The sequence below is a fragment of the Canis aureus genome, chromosome 24, assembly GCF_053574225.1.
Source record: "Canis aureus isolate CA01 chromosome 24, VMU_Caureus_v.1.0, whole genome shotgun sequence".
In the NCBI taxonomy this organism is placed as follows: domain Eukaryota; kingdom Metazoa; phylum Chordata; class Mammalia; order Carnivora; family Canidae; genus Canis; species Canis aureus.
The window spans coordinates 51,812,456-51,832,307 of record NC_135634.1 but is presented as its reverse complement, the minus strand read 5'-3'; the positions used below and the strand labels follow the sequence as shown (position 1 = coordinate 51,832,307).

General features: G+C 66.5%; 1 protein-coding gene across 24 annotated transcripts in view; it reads left to right on the top strand.

Moving 5' to 3' along the window:
* Positions 1-19,852, top strand: part of KIF1A (kinesin family member 1A) — an 88,925-nt gene that overhangs the window by 26,469 nt on the left and 42,604 nt on the right. For 10 of the 24 annotated variants that reach the window (XM_077869541.1, XM_077869540.1, XM_077869539.1 and 7 more), the window contains exons 3-16: positions 2,184-2,260; positions 2,741-2,920; positions 3,329-3,394; positions 3,944-4,122; positions 4,618-4,729; positions 5,874-5,951; positions 6,287-6,352; positions 6,626-6,643; positions 12,157-12,232; positions 13,362-13,440; positions 14,158-14,300; positions 15,926-16,059; positions 18,124-18,203; positions 18,500-18,575. In XM_077869541.1, the coding sequence (XP_077725667.1) occupies positions 2,184-2,260; positions 2,741-2,920; positions 3,329-3,394; positions 3,944-4,122; positions 4,618-4,729; positions 5,874-5,951; positions 6,287-6,352; positions 6,626-6,643; positions 12,157-12,232; positions 13,362-13,440; positions 14,158-14,300; positions 15,926-16,059; positions 18,124-18,203; positions 18,500-18,575 (1,364 nt within the window). Of the gene's footprint in view, positions 1-2,183; positions 2,261-2,740; positions 2,921-3,328; positions 3,395-3,943; positions 4,123-4,617; positions 4,730-5,873; positions 5,952-6,286; positions 6,353-6,625; positions 6,644-12,156; positions 12,233-13,361; positions 13,441-14,157; positions 14,301-14,692; positions 14,720-15,847; positions 16,060-18,123; positions 18,204-18,499; positions 18,576-19,852 lie in introns of all 24 variants that reach the window. The other 14 variants (XM_077869534.1, XM_077869533.1, XM_077869532.1 and 11 more) reach the window with 2 other exon arrangements.

Genomic DNA, 19,852 nt, shown 5'->3' with positions numbered 1-19,852 from the left:
GGGACAGCGGCGGGGCCTGGGGCCGCCTTCTCCCCCAGAAGCCCACCACCCATTAGAGTCCCAACGTGGGTGTTGTGCTTGAGGAGTCGCCGCGTGGCCTCCGTTGCCGTCCCCGTAGTCCCACGGGGATGAGGCGGGTTCCCGAGGCACAGCCGGGACACTGAGGCTCTGTGACGTGTCATCATGTGGCCGCGTGGAAAGAGGGTGGTGGACGTGGGGCCCCTTCAGTCGTCAGCAAGCATTTGCTGAGTGTGAGCCTTTATGGGGCTGCACTCTGGGGCCCCAGGGGAGCGGGAGGCTCTTGCTGCTGTCAGGGGTGACGCTCCAGCGGGGAGGCGGGTGTCTCACATGCCAGCACCAGGGGCAGCTGGACCAGCGGGGACGAGGGCAGGGCCCTGCGGATTCCAGAAGGGGCGCGGGGAGGGGGAGCCACGTCGGGAGGAGGTGAGGAGGTGCACGCTCCCCCGTGGAGGAAGGCCACGCCCGGGTGTCCGAGTGACCGGGAGGCTGTGGCCCCGCTGCGGGCGGGCCCCTCCAGGTCCTGCAAGGGGCTGCGGCCTGCTGGGGAGCAGCTCACCTGTGCACACGCCGCTCGCACAAGTGTGCACCCACACGCACACGCGCGGCATAAATGCTCTCCCCGGGGCCGGTTTCAAGCTACCAACCGCTTAACAACGGGCTCGGGGCATTCCTCAGCATGTAGCCGCTGGCCTGCGGACAGAGAAAATCGCTCCGTTCAGCCCCGTCCCCCGGGGCCCACTGCACCCCCTGCCCCCCGGACCCCCTGCCCTATTCAAGCTGGGGTCTTTGTCCTGGGCAGGCGCCCAGGCCTTGCGCACCCTGGGAAGTTTGCAGGGGCCCCAGCTGCCCCCACCGCGGCCTGGTGGGGGCGGGGGGGGAGTGTTCCCGTTGCCCACCCGGCAAGCCCCACGAGGACCCCTCCTCGCCTCCGTCTCATACAGGAGAAGCTCCAGACCCTAGCAAGGAAGCCCTTGCTCTTGCAGACCTGGCTCCGTCCCCCCACCCACGGGTCGACTGCGGGGGGTGGGTGGCGTGAACCAGTCCGCCCGGGAGACGCTCTGGGGTCGGCCGGGAGCCAGGCCCCGTGGACCCCGGTTCCGGTCGGACTGTGTCCGGAGCTGTAATGGCAGAGCAGTTGTCGAGACCCCGGGGGACCCCGAGGGGGCCTGGGGATGGGGGGAGCGGGTCTCGAGCACGGAGCCCCTCTGGCCGCCGTCCCTGCCCGCTTGGGTGCTGGAGCCCTGCCTCGGGGGGCGCACAGCCCGAGGCCCCTGGCACGCACCCTGGCATCGGGACGCCGGGAGGCAAGGCCAGCGCCTGGGACCGGGCAGGTGCCAGGCTAGACCAAGAGGGGTGGCCGGGAGGGGCGGGGGCCCAGGCCTAGCTAGGGTGGGGCAGGGGGGCCTGGCCTGGTGCCGCAAGGGCGCCGCTCGGGAGGCGCTGCGATTGTCGTTTCCCTTGCGCCGGCATGATCCGCGCTGGGGGTTCCGGGCGCCGCCTCCCCGACCCGCGAGCCGCTCCGGGCCCCGAGCACAGCACTCGGGTGTTCATCCCCTGGGCCTCCCCAGGCTGCCGGGCCGTCTCCCGGGACTCCCCACACCGGGGGGCTGGGTCCCAAAGCCAAGTTGTGCGAGCGGTGCCTCAGGCCGGTGCAGGGCTGCTGGCGGGGGGCAGAGGGGGGTGTGCACAGGGCAGTGCCACGGGGCCCACGACAGCAAACCTGGAGGCAAGGTGCCCGCGGGCGGGAAGAGCGAGCTGGATGCCGCATAGTGGACGCCCCTGGAGGACAGCCGGCGCCGCCCGCCGCACACGGGGTCCACCCGGGAAGGTGGGGGCATGACCGGGCAGGGACGCCCCAGCCTCCTGGGTGCCCTGGGAGAGCGTGTGCAGAACAGACGGGGGAAGGCCTGGCGGCGCGGTGGACGGGCTGCGGGTCTCCGGCAGACCCCGTGTCTGCAGGGAGGAAGCGCTGTGGGTGCCCTCGGGGTGGCTGTGGGCGGCAGGGTCGCCGGACAGAGGCGTGGGAGCCCTGGTCCCGTCCGCCGGGGGGTGGCTGGCCTGGGCCCCCTGCCTCCCTTCTCGGGTACCCCGGGAGCGTGTACCGCCTGCTGCCGCCTCTCCCCCCAGCAGAGCGCTCACTGCCACGCGTGTCCCCTCCGCAGCCATCGTTAACCCCAAACAGCCCAAGGAGACACCCAAGAGCTTCAGCTTCGACTACTCCTACTGGTCACACACCTCGGTGAGTGCAGGGCCGGGGCTCGGGGGCGGGGGGCCGGGGCGGTGGGTGCTCGCTGGGTGGCCCCCCACCTGTCCCTTACCTCTCTGAGCTGCGTGTGTCTCTCTAAGCAGGGCTGCTGCTTGGGCAGGGGAGGGGGCGGGTGCGAGGCTGTTCCCCGTGTCCTCCCGGGTCACCCTGAGCGGGGACGGGCGTCGTCGGGGAAACGCCTGGGGCCCAAAGTAACCCTGTGCTCGGAGGTCACCCGGGGCTCCCGGCGCCTCCAGCCCCGCCCGCCGGCCCGCGCTCCCGGGCTGCCCCCCACCTCCGACGCCGTGGCTGGAGCGCGGGGTCTCACGCTGCAGCCTCTGCGCCCCGGCACGTGCGGTCCCCGTGCTGACTTGCCCCGTGCCCCCGAGCCGGCGGGGCTGGGACCCCCTGCGGGGAGCGTGCGCGTGCCCGGCCCGGGCGCGCCCAGCCTCCTGCAGCCGCGTCGTCTTCCAGCCCGAGGACATCAACTACGCGTCGCAGAAGCAGGTGTACCGCGACATCGGCGAGGAGATGCTGCAGCACGCCTTCGAGGGCTACAACGTGTGCATCTTCGCCTACGGGCAGACCGGGGCCGGCAAGTCCTACACCATGATGGGCAAGCAGGAGAAGGACCAGCAGGGCATCATCCCGCAGGCACGGCCGGCGCCCGGGGCGGGACCCCCGGGGGGGCAGGAGCCCTGCGGGGGGTTCCTGGGCAGGGAGAGATGCCCGCCGTCCGTTCACCGCGGGTGGAGACACGTGCCTGGGATGCTGCTGGGACCCCCCACCCAGCCTGACACCCCCCCCACCTCGCACACAAGGGCGGCCCAGAGCAGGGAGGGAAGGACCAGCTGTCATCCTGGGGGGGGGGGGACTCCGTGACTTGACAGCAGACAGCTGCTCTTCGGCTGCAGGCCTTCTCAGTGCCTTTGAGAGGGACTGTTGGGGAGCCACAGGGGCCCGGGGAGGGTGTCCAGCCCCAGCTCAGGTCGCCCGCAGCACCCCGGGAGCAGGGCCCCAGGAGCAGCCCCGTTGTCCAACGCGGTGTCCTTGGCCCTGCAGCTCTGCGAGGACCTGTTTTCCCGTATCAATGACACGACCAACGACAACATGTCCTACTCTGTAGAGGTAGGTGGGGCCCCGGAAGGCAAGGGGAGGTGGGGGAGGTGGGGGAGGTGGGGGGAGTGGGGGGAGTGGGGGGGCCCACCCAGACGTGGACAGCGATGCTTGTGGGCAGAGGGGGCCCCGGGGTGTGCACATGGACTGGGCTGGGCTGGCTGTGCAGGGGGCAGGGCCGGCAGGACGTGGGCTGGCACCCACCTCGCACAATCACACAGGCTGGGGGGTTCCTGCACGCCTTCCCCAGCCTCGCCCCTGCCCCAGGTCCCCGCTGTCGGCCTGTCCCCCCTGACGGTGGCACCTTGCCCCACCCCAGGTCCCCACTGTCGGCCCCGTCCCCCGCCCGATGGTGGCCCCGCACCCCTGCCACAAGTCCCCACTGGCAGCCCCATCCCCCCCAATGGCGGCCCCTCGCCCCTGCCCCAGGTCCCCGCTGTCGGCCGTGCCCCCCGATGGTGGCCCCGCACCCCTGCCGCAGGTCCCCCTGACTGCCCCATCCCCCCCCGATGGCAGCCCCTCACCCCACCTCAGGTCCCTGATGGTGCCTCTGCCCTGCAGGTGAGCTACATGGAGATTTACTGTGAGCGAGTCCGTGACCTCCTGAACCCCAAGAACAAGGGGAATCTGCGCGTGCGAGAGCACCCGCTGCTGGGGCCCTACGTGGAGGACCTCTCCAAGCTGGCCGTCACCTCCTACAATGACATCCAGGACCTCATGGACTCAGGGAACAAGGCCAGGTACGGCGGTACCCCCGGGGCTCTGCGAGACCCCGACGTGGGGAGGTGCCAGCCTGGGAGGGGCCTCGAGCGCCCCGCCCCGTCCAGCGGAGCACTGTCGCTTAGGTGGGGGCGGCTCCTCTAAGGGTCGTTGTGCCCTGGGGGTACCGGGGGCGTCCCTGGCGGCACCCGGGGACCTTCCCTGTGGGCTCAGAGGTCAGAGGTTGGGAGGCCCAGCCGTGCCGCCTCCGAGGACAAGCAGCCCTGCGGACAGGCCCGGGCAGGGCACCTGGGGAGGGTCAGCCGTGGGGGTGGGCCCTGGGGTCACGGCAGCCACCCCCCTCCCCGCTACCCAGGGCCCCGGGAGGGTGAGGGCCCTGCACGTGCTGCCGTAGGTGCAGGGTCACCACATGGTAGACAGCTGGGGCACCGACGCCCGCGACCTGGGCCGGCACCGTCAGCCGTCCTCACGCTCGCCGCAGAGTGACGGTGACCCCGTGTGCCTTGTCCCCCCAGGACCGTGGCCGCCACGAACATGAATGAAACCAGCAGCCGCTCCCACGCCGTCTTCAACATCATCTTCACCCAGAAGCGCCACGACGCGGAGACCAACATCACCACGGAGAAGGTGGGTGTGGCCTCGGCACAGGGGCCACCTGGGTGGGATCAGGGGTCAGGGGTCAGGCCCACCCAGGGAGCGAGGAGGCCCAGGCGGCCGCCAGCCCGCCAGGCATGCACCGTGCCCTCAGCCCGGTGCCGGCACCTACCGCCCTGCCCGGCGTGGGCCTTCACGGGGCGTTTGGCCCCCACCCCTGGGTGCAGGAGGGGCTGGGAGTGGGGGGCGCCGCAGACCTGGCGTTTGCCCCCATTGGCCTCCTGCCAGGTAGTTCTGGTGGAGTCGGGGCCGAGGAGGCTGGGGCCTGAGGAGGCTGGGACCCGAGGAGGCGGGGGCCGAGGGCTGTGCCGTCCCAGGGGTGGCCGCGGCTGTGGCCGGCTGGCAGGAGGGCCCCCAGCCTCCATGAGCACGAAGCCGGGGCTGTGCCACCCGCCGCACCCCAGTCCGGGTGCCTTTCCCACGTGCCTCAGCGGCCTCAGTGGCGCGGGGGCGGCCGTGTCCAGTGACGCAGCACGGGCACTCCTGGAGGGCAGTGGGGCAGGCTCAGGGCCTCGTGTGTCACCAGTGCCTCTGGCCGTCGGTGTCCGGATGTCTCTGTGTCATGTCCCTGATGCGCCGGCCAGGCCTCGTCCTGGGGGCTGCAGAGCGTGTGGGGAGGTCACCCACCCTGAGACCCGGGGCGCACGGTCGGCTTGGCCTGGGACTGTCCTCCCAGATCACGGGGCCCAGGGGCTCCGGGGGGTCAAGCGGGGCCTCCTGCCGCGACTGTCCCCGTGCCCTGGGTCCCGGGCAACGTCCTGCGTGCAGTGGCCATGGTGCGGGAGGGCACGCAGCCACCCCCAGGCCCCGGTGGCGTTGGGGGCCCCGTCCAGTCGCCGGGTCCCCGTGGGGCAGCTGAGCCGTGGCCGGCACGCAGGAACCGGGTTCACGACGCACCGGCCGTTTTAGGGGTGCGGGGGGTGCGGCCTGGGATGGGGGGCTTGAACCTCAGGCAGTGGCAGACGAGCCGTGAGGGGAGGGAGGCCGGGGGTCCGAGGCCCTCAGGCCCGGGGAGGGCGCGGCGCCTCAGGGGAGCGCCCCAGGGCGAGCTCGGGGGAGGGGGGAGCCCCACGGTGGCCCGCGGCCCGTCGCGCGTGTGACACGCCTGCCGTTTCAGGTGAGCAAGATCAGCCTGGTGGACCTGGCGGGCAGTGAGCGGGCCGACTCCACGGGCGCCAAGGGCACGCGTCTCAAGGTGGGCCCCCGACGGGCACGTGGCGGGCCCCCCTCGGCGCCCACGGTCGCCTCCGGGTGGTGGCTGCAGGGCGGGCGGGGGAGGCTGCGCCCCGGCACCAGGGGACTGAGGATGGGGGGGTGGTTGGGGAGTGTGGCCCCACAGGGACCGGCCGCCGGGCGGGTCACGGGGACACAGGCGGTGAGTCACATGGGGCGCGGTGTGAGGACCGAGCCCCTGTACCCCGCTCCCCGCGGTGCCCACGCGGGCGGCGGGCACGGTGGCACCGGGGCTCCCGGGAGCACGTGGGGGCGAGGAGGGCGGCCCTGGGGGACCTGACCGCCTTCTCCGCACAGGAGGGCGCCAACATCAACAAGTCCTTGACCACGCTGGGGAAGGTCATCTCCGCTCTGGCCGAGATGGTGAGAAGCGGGTTCTGGAACCGGGCGCGGGGCCGCGGGGCGCCTGCCTGCCGAGGACAGGGGGACAGGGGGGCTCCGGGACAGGGGGGCGCGGGCGCGGGGCGGCAGTGGGGCGGCGGGCCCTGTGACTCCGCGTCCGTGCGCCGCACCCAGGCCTCTGTGCCGAGAGGGCGAGCCCGGGGAGGGAAGAGCCGCAGGGCGCCCGGCCCCCCGCCCCCCCCGCCCCCCCCGCCCCCCCCTTCGGCTCCTCACACGCCGTCTGCTCTCTTGCAGGACTCCGGGCCCAACAAGGTAAGCGGCTCTTCGGCTCCGGGGGAGGAGCGGGCGCGAGCGCCGAGCGCCTTTAGCTCCAGTCGTTCCGCAAAGGCCTCGGCAGCGAGACTCGCCTGGGCCCGTGCACCTCGCGGCCCTCGCTGAGCCCTGGGCTGTGCTCGAACAACGCAGGCTCCCGGGCCGCGGCGCTCGGGGGACGTAGCGGACGCAGAAGCAGCACCAGCGTCCGCTCTGAGCCGGTATAAATCCCCTGAAGGAAAAAAATGGGCTGAGCGCGAGCCCCACGCGGGGAAGCTCTAGTCGCCCGGCCGGGGAAGCCTGCGAGGGCAGGTCGCTGCAGGGCTGAGACCCGAGGGCCGGCCGGGCAGGCGGGAAGCCCAGGCTGAGGTGCTCGAGTGGCAAAGCGTTGGTTTACGTGAGGGAGCGTGGAGGAGGAGACGCGAGGAACGTGCGATCGACTATGGGGCAGCCGTGTGGGGAAATGTGTTAGGAGCCGCGAGGAGACGCGGGAGGAACGAAGCAGGGGTCTGAGAGCCGCTGCCTGTGGGGACAGCGTGGATATCTGTGAGGGGCTACGTGAATGCTTTTGTGAGGAACTGGATGGGAAGTGCGTGTGGAGCTGCGAACAGTGTGAGGCATCGTGGAAGAACCTGAACACCGAGGAACTGCGCCAGGAAGTACCTGGAACGCTGTGCGGCAAGTGTGGGAATCCGGCGAGGGAGTTGTGAGGAACCGTGTGGGCCGCTGTGAAATCCTGTGCGTAGAACTTCGGGAGGAGGTGTGAGAATCGGGGAAAACGCACAAGTGACTAAGGGACTGTAACGCGGACCGTAGAAAATTGAAATCACGACGGCACGTGAGGATTTGTCTGTGACGAAACGTGTGTGCAACCGTATGACGAGTTATGAGTAAACGTGCGCTGTGGGAAGGACTGGAGAATGGCGTGGGGAGCTAAATGGGTAACTGTGCGAGGAAATCGAGGAACTATGCAGAAAGTGAAGCGGAACCATGTGAAGACTGAGGAAATGTGAGAGAAAGTGTATGAAATGGTGTGGGGACGGTGCGTGGGACCCGTGGAGCTGTGCGGCGAGCTAGGCAGGAACTGTGTGAAGAACTGTGAGGAACTGCGACAGTGTGGGCGATAGGGGAATGGTGTGGGAAATACGTGGGAATTGTGTGCAGGGGGAACCTGGAGGAACTGTGTGCGGACCTGGGAAAAACTGGGAGTCGCTCTATGAGGAACCGTGCGGGGGACTGTTTAGGGCAAGCACGAGGGACTAGTACGGGTAAACACGCAGGAAGTCTGGAATTGTGTTAAGTGTTGTGAGGAACTGTGTGGAACGTGTGAGGAACCACACTGAAACGGAGAGGAAGTCTGTGAAACGGTGTGGGGCCCTGCATGGGAACTTGGAGGAGCTCTGTGTGGGACTGTGAAAAGCTGGCGACTGGACGGATGAGAGGAATCGTGAGCGATTATGTGGGGACGTATGTGAGAGAGCACCGTGTGGACTCACCTGAGGAACTCTGCGAGGAACCTGTGGGGACTGTGAGGAACTATGAGAAAAACTGTGACAAACTGAGGAGCTGAGACACTGTGTGAAGAAATGTGTTAAGAACTATGAGAAGGGATCCCTGGGTGGCGCAGCGGTGTGGCGCCTGCCTTTGGCCCAGGGCGCGATCCTGGAGACCCGGGATCGAATCCCACGTCAGGCTCCCTGCATGGAGCCTGCTTCTCCCTCTGCCTGTGTCTCTGCCTCTCTCTCTCTCTCTGTGTGTGACTATCATAAATTTAAAAAAAAAATTAAAAAAATAAGAATTATGAGAAAATGTGAGGAACTCTTCCGGGACCTGTAAAGGAACTGCTTGGGAACACTGTGAAGCAACTATCTGTGAAGTGTGTTATGAAGTGTGCAGGGAACCGTGTGAGAGATTGTGTGGAACCACGAGAGCACGCGTGTGGAACTACGTGAGGGAACTGTGGTGAACTATGTGTGACTGTGAGGAACTGGGTGGGAAACTATGTAGGAAGTGTGGGTTTCTGTATGGGGAACTGGGGGAAGCGTGGGACTGTGAGGAACCGCGTGAGAACTCTGTGGGGCTGTGAGAAGCCTTGTTCATGACTGTGGACTCCGAAGAACTATTGAAATGTAGGAGAAAATCTGTGGACTAGAGTATAGAACTGTGTAAGGGATTGTGAAAGGAACTTTGTGAGGAACTTAGGAACTATGATGGAATTTTGAGAAACTGAAGGAATTATGAGATACCATTGGGAAACTGTGAGAACTGTGAGTTGTGAGGATCCGTGTGTGCTTTGTGGAATTGTGAGAGGAAGTAGGTGAATGGTTGGGACACAGTTGTGTGAGGAACTGTGAGAAGCAATTTGAGAAAATACATGAGGAACTACATGATTCTGAGGATTTCCGTGAAGAATTGTGAGGAACGGTGTGAGGAACTGTAAGTGAAGAATCACGAGGCACTTGGCATAACTATAAGAAATGTGTGAAATGGTGTGGAGGACTGTGTGGGGATTGTGTGAGTGACTTTTAAGGGAGTTTTTGGGGAGCTATGAGGAACTCTGGAATGATTAGGGGGCTACATGGAGAACTCTGGTAAACTTTGTGGGGAAGTTTGAAGAACTGAGTAGAACTGTGAGGATGTGAGAGAAACTATGACAAATTATGTGGAGAATTATGAGGAAATATACATGAACTCTATGAGAAACTGTGTGGAACTGTGAGAGGAAGCGTGTGTGGGAAAGTACAGGGGCTGTGAGGGAACCAACCGTATGGGAACCATGTGAGGGACAGTCCACAGTCCCTCCCACAATTCTCCTCAGTTACTTACCGAGTTCCCCACACAGTCTCAGTGCAGTTCTTCACACTGTTCCCGACAGTTCTACGCGCACAGTTCCCACCTAGTGGGAAAGGGAATGTGTTTAAGGAACTGTGAGAAATTTTTTGGGGGGAAATGCATGCAGAACTGTGTAACAGACTATGTCAGGGATTTGTGTGGAGAATTGTAAGAAACTCCGAGGGAATGTGTGTGGAAGCGTGTGGAAAATTGTGTAGGATCTGTGTGAGAGTGTGTGTGTGTGTGTGTGTGTGTGTGTGGACTGTTGGGAACTGAGGAATGGTGTGAACTATGAAACCATGTGGAACTGTGAGAAGCTGTGAAGAATTGGGAGGAACTACATGTGGATTTTGTGGGACTGTGGGAGGAAGTGTGAAAAATTGTGCGGGGAGCTGTGTGAGGAACTATGAGAGGATGTGAGATGGAAACTACGTAAGGCGCCACATGAATTCTGTGGAGAACTGTGAGCAACTGTAAGGAAGCAGATGTAGGCCGTAGGAATTGTGAGGAGCTCTGTGCGCACTGTGTAAGGACACACGTGGAATGGGTTCGGGGAACTAAGTCATAACCATGTGAAGAAACCGAGGAACTGGGAAGAATTAAGAATTGTGTGAGGAGCTGTTTACGGAACCACAGAGAGAAGCATGCATGGAACTGTTAGGGGTGGTGTGACGACGGACTATGCCAGGAACTGAGAAGAATGGTGTGAGGACCTGAAAGGAACTTTGTGAGAAACCATGTCAGGGACTGTGAGAAGAGCTGTTTGGCAAGCTGTACGTGGAGCTGTGTATAGAGTTGTGCGGTACCGTGTGTGGAATTGTGTGAAGAGTCACGAGGAACTGTGTGATGAGGAATTGTGTAAGGATCTGTGTGAGGAGATGCGGGGGGAGCGCCAGGAACTAGGTGAGAAACCGAGGAACCGCTGGGGAGGAACGGCGTGAACTGTGAGAAACTGTGGAACTGTGAGCGTAAGTGTGCAACGCGGTGTGGGGACCATGTGAAAGCGCTGAGGACGTCTTTGGGAACTGCAGGACTGTGTGGGATTATGGGTGGGGTGTGAGGAGCTGCAGTGGGACTGTGTGGGGAACTGTAAGAGACAGAATTGTGGGAGGGGTCGTGGGGTGGGGAACTAGGTTGGAGCTGTGAGAAGCTCTTTGGGGAAATGCGTGAAGAACCGTGAAGGGCTGTGTCAGGGGCTCTGAAGGATTGTGCGGAACTGTGTGAGGAGTTCCGGAGAGATCTGTGTGGGGATCTAGGTGCGACTGTGGGAAGAACTAAATAAGGCACCGTGAGAGGGAACTGTGTCCTGAAGTGTGGGTGGGACGCAGCGTGCGACGGATCGTGCAGAATTGTGTGAGGGCCCGGAACTGTGCGGGGAGCTGCGGGGAGCTGCGTGAGGGAGTGAGGAAGGGACTGAGGTGATGTGTGAGGCACCGCGGGAGCTGTGTCGAGTGCCGTGGGGCAGGTTGCGATAGAAACTTTTTTGGAAAAAAAAAAACAACACTTTTTCGGGAACGGAAAGTGAGTGAGAAAGTGTTTGAGGACCAGGGCCTGGAGCAGGGGCCTGGGGGCGCATAGCCGAGGAGGCGGGAGCCGGCGGGGCCTGGTCGAGGTCTTCAGTCTCCTGTCAGGCGGTGGCCGATTGTGGCCGAGCGGGGCGCGGCGCTGGGTTTCACCTGTTGCTCAGGCCGCTGCACCCAGAGCAGGTGGGAGCGGGGTGGCCTGTGGCAGGCGGAGAGTGGAAGTCAGCGCTGGGAGGCCCCGGCGTGAGGCGACGGGGGCTGCAGCACGAGCGCGGGGCTGCCGGCGTGGAAAGAGCGGCGGCCCCGCGGGTGACTGGCCTGGTCCTCGCGGAAGGGGCCGCGTGATCGCGGGGCTTTACCGTGGAAACGCGGCGTGTGACGAGGGCGGCGCAGGAGTCGGCCTCGGGAATTAAACAGACAAGGTAGAACCGCAGCTTGCGCGCGCCAAGTGCCGGGAGGACGAAGGCGTCAGCCCCGGGAGCTGCGGGGAGGCCCGCGAGGCCGGCGGCTCCTGAGCTCCCCTCAGAACTGAGGCGGACGATCAAGGATGAGCTGATGAGCTCGTGCGGGGGTTGGGGGGTGCCGGGGGCCGGGGCCGCGCGTGTCCGCAGGGGCTCTGGGGCAGCGGCACCGAGGCAGGAGGCGCTGGAGACTAGGGCACGGCCAGGGGCCTCGGTGCGCCCGAGTCGAGCCTCCGAAGCCGTAGCTCGCGCAGCCCGTGGCTCCCCTGAGCCGCCTTTGCCCCGGTGGAGGAACCCGCCGCGGGGGGCCGGGGCCGTGGAGGACGCCTCGTCCCCAGGGTCCGCGGCCCGTGACCTCCGTGCGCAGGGAGAGAGGCCGGGCGCCGCCGAGGGCGCTGGCGCCTTTCCCGACGGTTCTGCGTGAGGGGCGGGGGGCTCAGGTCGGTCCTTCTGGGGGAGCGGAGGGAGGCCATCGGCTGCGGCCGGCGTGTGGCCCAGGGGCTCGGCGGGAGGACCGGGGAGGCGCCTGAGGGCAGTGACAGAAGCGGGCTTCCGGCGCCCTGGGGTTTGGGGGGGAGGCCTGAGGCCCGGCCCCCGCCTGCAGCAGCGCTTGACTCTGGGGACCCTGTGCTTTGCCTCCCCCTCCACTGCCCCCTCCGGTGGGCTCAGGGTTGACCTGGAATGTTCTTCCCCACAGAACAAGAAAAAGAAGAAGACCGATTTCATTCCCTACAGAGACTCCGTGCTGACCTGGCTCCTCCGGGAAAATCTGGGTGAGGGCTCTGGGCCCCCGCGATCCCCGGGGTTCCGACTTCCGCCCCGGGCCCACAGCCTGCCTCCTCCTGGGAAGGGGCCTTCTGCCACCAGGGGGCCCCTCACCGTCCTGGGCCGAGCCTGATGCAAACCTGGGGATCCTTCCAGAAGGCCTGGGCAGGCGGCCGGCGAAGGGCTAAGGGGAGCAACTGCGGGGAAGGAGGATGCCCCCTGACACCTCTGTGGGTGCCCCCGCTTCACGCCCCTGACGCCCAGAGCAAGTGCGCACCCCTCGCTGGGACCCCGTTTTTCGGGGAGCGCTGCCTGCTTGCGGGTGTTTTGGGAGATGCCATATGTCACCCCTTCTCCCTGACACGGGGGGATGGAGACTCAAGCGTCCCAATCCTGATCCCCTTTCCTCCCAAAAATAGCCTTGGGGGTCTTCCCTGGCCGAGTCCACAGCTTGGGAGGCTGACGCCCAGGAAGGTAAACTGAGTCTTGGGCTGACCCGGTGAATGTAGGCAGCTGGGCCCTACACAGCCATCCTCGGCCTCGTGGCTACGGCCTGGGAGCCCCGCTGGCCAAGCCGGCGCCCCGGAACCATGGCCGCGGGACACACGTCCCTGAGTCAAGGAGAGGCCGGCGGGCCACCCCTGAGCACCGCCAGGCCGCTGACTGTTCTGAGCCCTCGAGTGATCCGGCGGCATCGGAGCCGAAGCCGGACGTCCACTGCCTCGCGCAGGGCAGGGCACCACCCGACACCGCGCTCCGCGCTGCCCTGGGCCAGGACACGGATGTGAAATATTCAGAAAAATGTTCTAAATGAGAAAGATGAAAACGAAAGAAATCGTTGCATCCTGCGTCGGCCTGGATGCTGAAGCTCTAAAGCAAGTAGCAGACGCCTGAGCTTCGCCGCGGCTCCCCTCTTCCTGGTGGGGCGGCCTGGCTGGTGGAGAAGAGCCCCACGCGAGAAAAGCACGCTGCCCAAGGAGAATAACCGAGGCGCCCGCTGCGGTGGGGAAGGCCAGAACCCCGTGCACACGTTGGCCCGTGACTCGGTTTACCTGTCTGGGCCTCGGCCTCCCCAGCTCATGGGCAGGAGGGGACAGGGGAGAGAGGAGCCCGCATGACGCGGCCTTCTTCCCGCAGGCGGGAACTCGAGGACGGCGATGGTGGCGGCCCTGAGCCCCGCGGACATCAACTACGACGAGACGCTGAGCACGCTGAGGTGAGGCCTGGCTCCAGGAGGGCGTGGACCCCTCTCTGCCCGTGTCAGGAGCGCCGCTTGGGGGTTGGGGTGCGGCCACCTCAGCTGGGCAGCTCCTCGAGGCTCCAGGGGGCTCCTTCACGGCCCCGTCCATTCCCGGCACCCAAGGGACCCCAGCGGCCCCGGACGCCTGCGGTCGCAAACCAGATCCTTCCCGAGCAAAGGGCAGGGGGCGTCCCGACCGTCCCCGTGGCTGCGGGGTGGGCGGCCGGGCCGGGGAGCCTGGAGCTGGCCCTGCAGGAGGCCGTATGTTGCCCCAGGTCACACGCCACCAGTGGAAAAGGAGTGGGGTCCCCATGCGGGTCCCCGTGCACACATGCACACCAACCCATGACACTTAGGAGTGCAGGCTACACTCGCCACTGTCACCCTGGGTCCCCCTGCGGTCACACTTGCTCCCCCCACCCCGGACCACAGGTCCAGGTGCAAAGGCCCCCCCCAGGGGGAGAGGTGCCACCCCATCCCTGCTCCTCCTGGGGACTCGGTTCCCCCAAGCGGGAGGGCAGCCCTGGCTGACCCACCTGTAGGTCTCTGGCCGTTGGCCTCCTGACTCCAAGTGGGGCGACCTGTCCCCCCACTGTGCCGCACGCCAGGGTCCCCCCTCTCCACCGCGGCTCTGCCCCGGGCCCCTTTGGGCCTGCCGGGCACGGGCACAGCCCACGCTCCCTTGGCCGCCAGGTACGCCGACCGGGCCAAGCAGATCCGCTGTAACGCCGTCATCAACGAGGACCCCAACAACAAGCTGATCCGTGAGCTGAAGGACGAGGTGACCCGGCTGCGGGACCTGCTGTACGCCCAGGGTCTCGGGGACATCACCGACAGTGAGTGTCTGTGCCCGCCTGTCCCGGGTCCTGGGCAGGCAGCTCCTCGGGGCCCGGGTCGGGCCGCCCCATGGCCGTGCCGCCCGCACCCTAGCCCTGCTCCAAGTCCCCGGGCGAGCCACCTCGGGTGGGAGGCTGGGGTTTCCGGCCTCGGCCTGGGTGGACTGCATGGTGTGGGATTGGCGCTGGCCCAGGCAGGCCGCGACGGTTCCTTGGAGGCCACACCGGCGTGCCGTGGGTGCTGGGGTTGCGGCGGTCCCTGAGCGGCCGCCCAAGCCCCCCGCCCCCAGCCTGGTGGCCGCCTGCAGCGGGGTGCCTCGGACCCTCTGGAGACAAACCTGTTCTTCTGTTTCTCTGTCTCTCCTCCTCCCCCACGCCTCCCCTCCCCGTAGCCAACACTGTGCCCGGAGGACCCAAATGTGTGTATCCCCCTTGCTCTCCGCTTCCCGCTTCTGTCCCTGCTCCGCGGGGTGTAGGGCAGCACGGCGGGAGGGGCCTGCCCAGCCCCCCTCTGCCGTCCCCCCTTCCGGGGGCTGGGGCTACAGCTCTCTTGCTCAGGCACCTGATGTGCAGGCGTCGCGCCCCGCGCCCCCGGTTCGGCCCCGTCCGTGTGGCCATCAGGCCAGGGGGCCCTCGCGGGCTGGGAGTGGCTGAGCTCGGCCCATCGAGCGCCCTGTGCCCCCAGAGGCCGGGGCAGCTCAGGAGGGCGCAGGGGCGCACGGAGGGCCGGGTCTGCCCCTCCGGCTCCCGGCCCCACACCCCGAAGCCCCCGGCCCCGGAAAGGCCGCCAGAGCCCCAGCCCGCGTCTCCCTCTGGCCTTGGTCCGCGGGGTGGCGCCTCCCTGAGCCCGGGGCCGCGGGGTGCCCCCTTCTGTCCTGTTCTGCCCCGGCACCCCGTGCTGTCCTGTTTGCCGCTGCTCTGCTGTGTGTCTGCTTCTGCCAGGGGGTCTGGGCACCTTCCGCTAACCAGAGGGTGTCCTCGCCCCAAATCCCAGTCTTAGTGGGGGCACGGAGCCCCGGGGTGGCCAGAGCAGGCTCTTTGGGGTGGGGGCTCCCTCAGGGGTCCCCTGTTCTCCTGTCCACCAGGGTGTTCTTGGGGCCCATTCTGCGCCCGGTGGGGCCGGACAGCTGGTGCGGCGCGGTCCCCGCACCTTGGGGGCACAGGGCGGGCGCAGAGAGGATGATGGGTGCCAGGGCCCTGGGTGCAGGAAGGCCACCGGGCGGTGACAGCAAAGGCGAGGGGCGGGGTGGGGGCACAGGGAGGCCACTCCCGGGCACGGGGGGCAGGGGGCCGCAGGCCCGGGTGGGGCGGGGGGGTAGAGAGGAGCTCGAGGGGTGCCCTGCTGCGCCGGGTGCTGGGGGCTCTGGGGCGGGGTCCCCGGGCCGGGAGGTGGCAGGCAGCCTTGCATGTGCTTGTCCACGCGGCCCCGCGCTGCACCTGCTGGGGCTCCTGCTTCCGCCTCTCTCCACCCACCTCTTGCTCTTTCCCAACTCGGTCTTTCTTTTCTCTCCCTCCCGTGTGTCTGCGCCCCCCCCTTCCTCCCGTAGACGTGTCCGACCTTGAGAACAATAACCGTAACCGTGGCGGGGCGGAGCTGAGTCCAGCCCCTGACAATCTCTCCACAGTGACCAACGCCCTGGTGGGCATGAGCCCCTCGTCCTCGCTCTCGGCCCTGTCCAGCCGCGCCGCCTCCGTGTCCAGCCTGCACGAGCGCATCTTGTTTGCCCCGGGCAGCGAGGAGGCCATCGAAAGGCTGAAGGTGAAGGCGGGGACGCCACCTGTGGGGGGCCTGGACCGAGGGGCCGGCCGAGCCCCCTCCTCCCGGGACGGGCGCGGTGACAGCGTGGGGTGCACGCCGTGTGCACGGGCGCAGCGTCAGGGGTACCCCCGCCAGTGCCAGTGCCACGGAGCGGGCGGCCGGGGGGCCTGGGGCTTCTGTGCCCCTTCCCGGTGTTCTGGGCTCACCCCTGCCGGGTTCGTGGTGATGGGCTGACTGGGGGGCTGGGCTGTGCGGGGCGGGGGCGGCTGAGGGGGTGGGACAGGGGCCGGACCGAGGCCGGGGTGGGGCGCGGGGTGGGTGGGTGACCCTGGGGTGTGGGGCCAGGAAGGAAGCCAGGAGCTGGTGCTGACGTGGGCGGTGCTGGCCGTCCGCGTCCCAGGAATGGCCGGGGGACGTCTGTGCCTCAGAACCACTCTCGGTGTTCCCGCGTGTCTCTTGGTGTCTCCATGTGCCCCTAGTGCCCTCGTGTGTCTCACAGCGTCCCTGTGTCTCTCAGTGTCCTGAGTGTCTCTCAGTGTCCCCGCATTTCTCGATGTCCTGCGTGTCCCTGGTGCCCATGCGTCTCTCAGTGTCCCACGGGTCTCTCAGCATCCCTGTGTCTCTCGGCATCCCTGCCTGTCGCTACGTGTCCTCATCTGTCTCTCTCTGTCCTCGTCTGTCTCTCCACGTCCCTGCGTGTCTCTCACTGTCCTGCACGTTTCTTGGCATCTCTGTGTGTTTCTCAGTGTCCCTGTGTCTCTCAGTGTCCCATGTGTCTCTCGGTGTCCCCGTGTCTCTCAGCATCCCGGCATCTCTCAGTGTCCCCAGGTGTCTCTCGGCATCCCCATGTGTCTCTTGCCCCTGCACGTCTCTCAGCATCCCTGTGTCTCTCAGTGTCCCCGGGTGTCTCTCAGCATCCCTGTGTGCCTCTCATTGTCCCCACACGTCTCTCAGCATCCCTTTGTCTCCCAGCATCCCCACATGTCTCTTGGTGGTGTCCCTGCGTGTGTCTCTGTCTCTTGTGTCTCGCAGTGTCCCCATGTCTCTCACTGTCCTGTGTGTCTCTCCATGCCCCAGACATTTCTCGGTGTCCCCATGTGTCTCTCTGTGTCCCCATGCGTGTCTTGGTGTTCCCGTGTCTCTTGGTGTCCCCAAGTCTCTCGGCATCCCTGCATGTCTCTCTGTGTCCCTGTGTCTCTCAGCATCCCCATGTCTGTCTCTGTGTCTCTCAGTGTCCCCATGTCTCTCCATGTCCACACACATCTTTCCATGTCCCCATAAGTGTCTCGGTGTCCCCATGTCCCTCGGTGTCCCCGTGTCTCTCTGCATCCTCGTGTCTCTCCGTGTCCCTGTGTCTCTTGGTGTCCCTGTGTCCTTCTGTGTCCCCGTGTCCCTCGGTGTCCCCATGTCCCTTGGTGTCCCCATGTCTCTCCGTTTCCCCATGTCTCTCGGCATCCCCATCTCTCTGTAACCCCCACACGTCTCTCCATGTCCCCTTGTCTCTCCGTGTCCCCGTGTCCCTTGGTGTCCCCATGTCTCTCCATGTCCCCATGTCTCTCAGCATCCCCATCTCTCCATGTCCCCATGTCTCTGTGTCCCTGCACGTCCCTCCATGTCCCCATGTGTCTCTCTGTGTCCCCGTGTCTCTCCGTGTCCCCGTGTCCCTCAGTGTCCCTGTGTCTCTTGGTGTCCCTGTGTCTCTCAGGGTCCCCGTGTCTGTGTCCCCATGTCTCTCAGCGTCCCTATGTCTCTCCATGTCCCCGCACATCCGTGTCCCCACACATCCCTTCGTGTCCTGTGCGCGTGCCTCTCTCCCTCCAGGTTTATTTTCCCTTCCGTCTGCCGTCTGGCTGTGTCCGCAGGAGAGACTTGTGTCCGTGGGCACGTCAACCCCTCAGCCCTGCACCTTGACCTTCCGGGCATCGTGCTGCCTGGGCCGACCCGGGAGCTGGGGCCTTGGCGCCTGCTGACCTGGCCGTGCGTCTGCCCCTTGCCTGGCGGCCGGGCCCGTGTCTGCTCACGCCCCAGGCCCCCAGCCTCACTCTGCTCTGTCCCCCTGTCCAGGAGACGGAGAAGATCATAGCCGAGCTCAACGAGACCTGGGAGGAGAAGCTGCGGCGGACGGAAGCCATCCGGATGGAGAGGTGGGTGGTGGGGAAACTGAGGACTCCGGGGCCCCCGCCTGGGGCTCTTGCTCCTGGGGGTGGCCAGGCCCTCCTGTGGGACAGGCTCATCCGCTCTCACCGGGGATTCCCACCCCCGTCACCCATGGCCCCGTTGACCCGATCCCTGATCAGGTGACTGGCCCTCCATCGATGGGGGGCCGCCCGGGGCTGCGTGACCGGAGCCCTCCTGCCTCCTGGTTGGCCAACTGGTTGGTGGGGACGAGGCTGGTCCCGCGGCCTCGGGGCTTGGGCTGACCTGGACGCTGTCCCCGCAGGGAGGCCCTGCTGGCCGAGATGGGCGTGGCCATGAGGGAGGATGGCGGCACGCTGGGGGTGTTTTCTCCCAAAAAGGTAGGTGCTGGTTCCAGTTCTGGGGCACGGCCTGACCCGGACACGGCCGGCGGCCCACCACCCTTTGTGGGGTGTCAGAGGGCTCCTCTGGGAGGAGAGGGGGCGGGTCCGGCACCGGGGGCCGCCAGACCTCCCCTGTGGGGGGACCTGGCCCAGCCTCCTCACAGCAGGATGTCCCCGGGGCCTTAGGACGTCCAGGTGGGTGTCTCTGCTGAGGAGTGGACGGGGGCCCTCGGGGCTGAGGCCAGACTGGGGCAGGGTCGGGCTGACAGGAGGCTGGGAGGCAGCCGCCCTCTCGGAGCTCAGCGGAAGCGGGTCTGGCTGACCCGGCCGGGCCTCGGCTTCTCCCTCCCAGGCCTGGTCTCCTGGCCCCGGCCCTGTCAGCCGCGGGCCTCAAGGGGAGCAGAGCACCACCCCCTTCAGTAGCTCAGGTGGGGTGTGATGTGAGCCCTGGGGAGAAGTCTGGTAATTCTAGGACCCCGGTCCCCCCTTCACCCCAAGAGGGCCCGACCCTTAGAGCTCCTAGGAGCCAAGTTCCAAGCTGGGAGGCCTCTAAGGAGGTGGTGACAGTCTGCTCTGACCACAGCTCGGGGCTCCCCCGGCCCTGCCTGTGACACGGGGTCAGTGAGGACGCGCCTGCCCCCTCCCTAGAGCAGCTTCACCCTGGCTGGCTTCTCACCCTGGCTTTGTTTGGAGTGAAGCGTTTCTGTGTTGCCTAAACCTGAAGCCAGAGGCACGTGTAGCGCCCACGGTGCGGCTGGGGACCCCACGGCAAGGGGGGTGGATGCTGCTGTGATGCATTCATCAGCCAGGTGGCCCTCCCTGGGGACAGGGCCATGCACTCCGGGCCGGGAGCCAAGGGGCAGGATGGGCCAGGGCCCGGAGGCGGGGGGAGGAGGGGTGCCTGGGAGGACCTGTGGGCAGGCTCTGTGCTGGGGAGCGGGTGCTACGCTGCTTCACGTCCCCCCCCACCCCCGTAGGCCTTTCGTTCTCATTTGGAATGGATTGTTTGTGGGCTGCCAGCCCCTGCCCCCTCCTGGGGGGGTACCCAGGACCACCGTGCAGAGCCGTGGGGTGGGGGAGGTGGCTGGGGCCGGTGGCAGAGGAACACTGGACGGCCCTGGTCCAGGCGCTGCCCTGGGAAGGCTGGCATCCCGGGGACTCTGGTGAAGCGCACGTGCCAGCTGGGCCCCTGCTCAGCCCGGCCGGCCAAGCTCGGCTCTCGTGCTCGGGAGAAGGGCTGGTTGGGGACAGTTGTCCCTGGTGTCCGACGACCA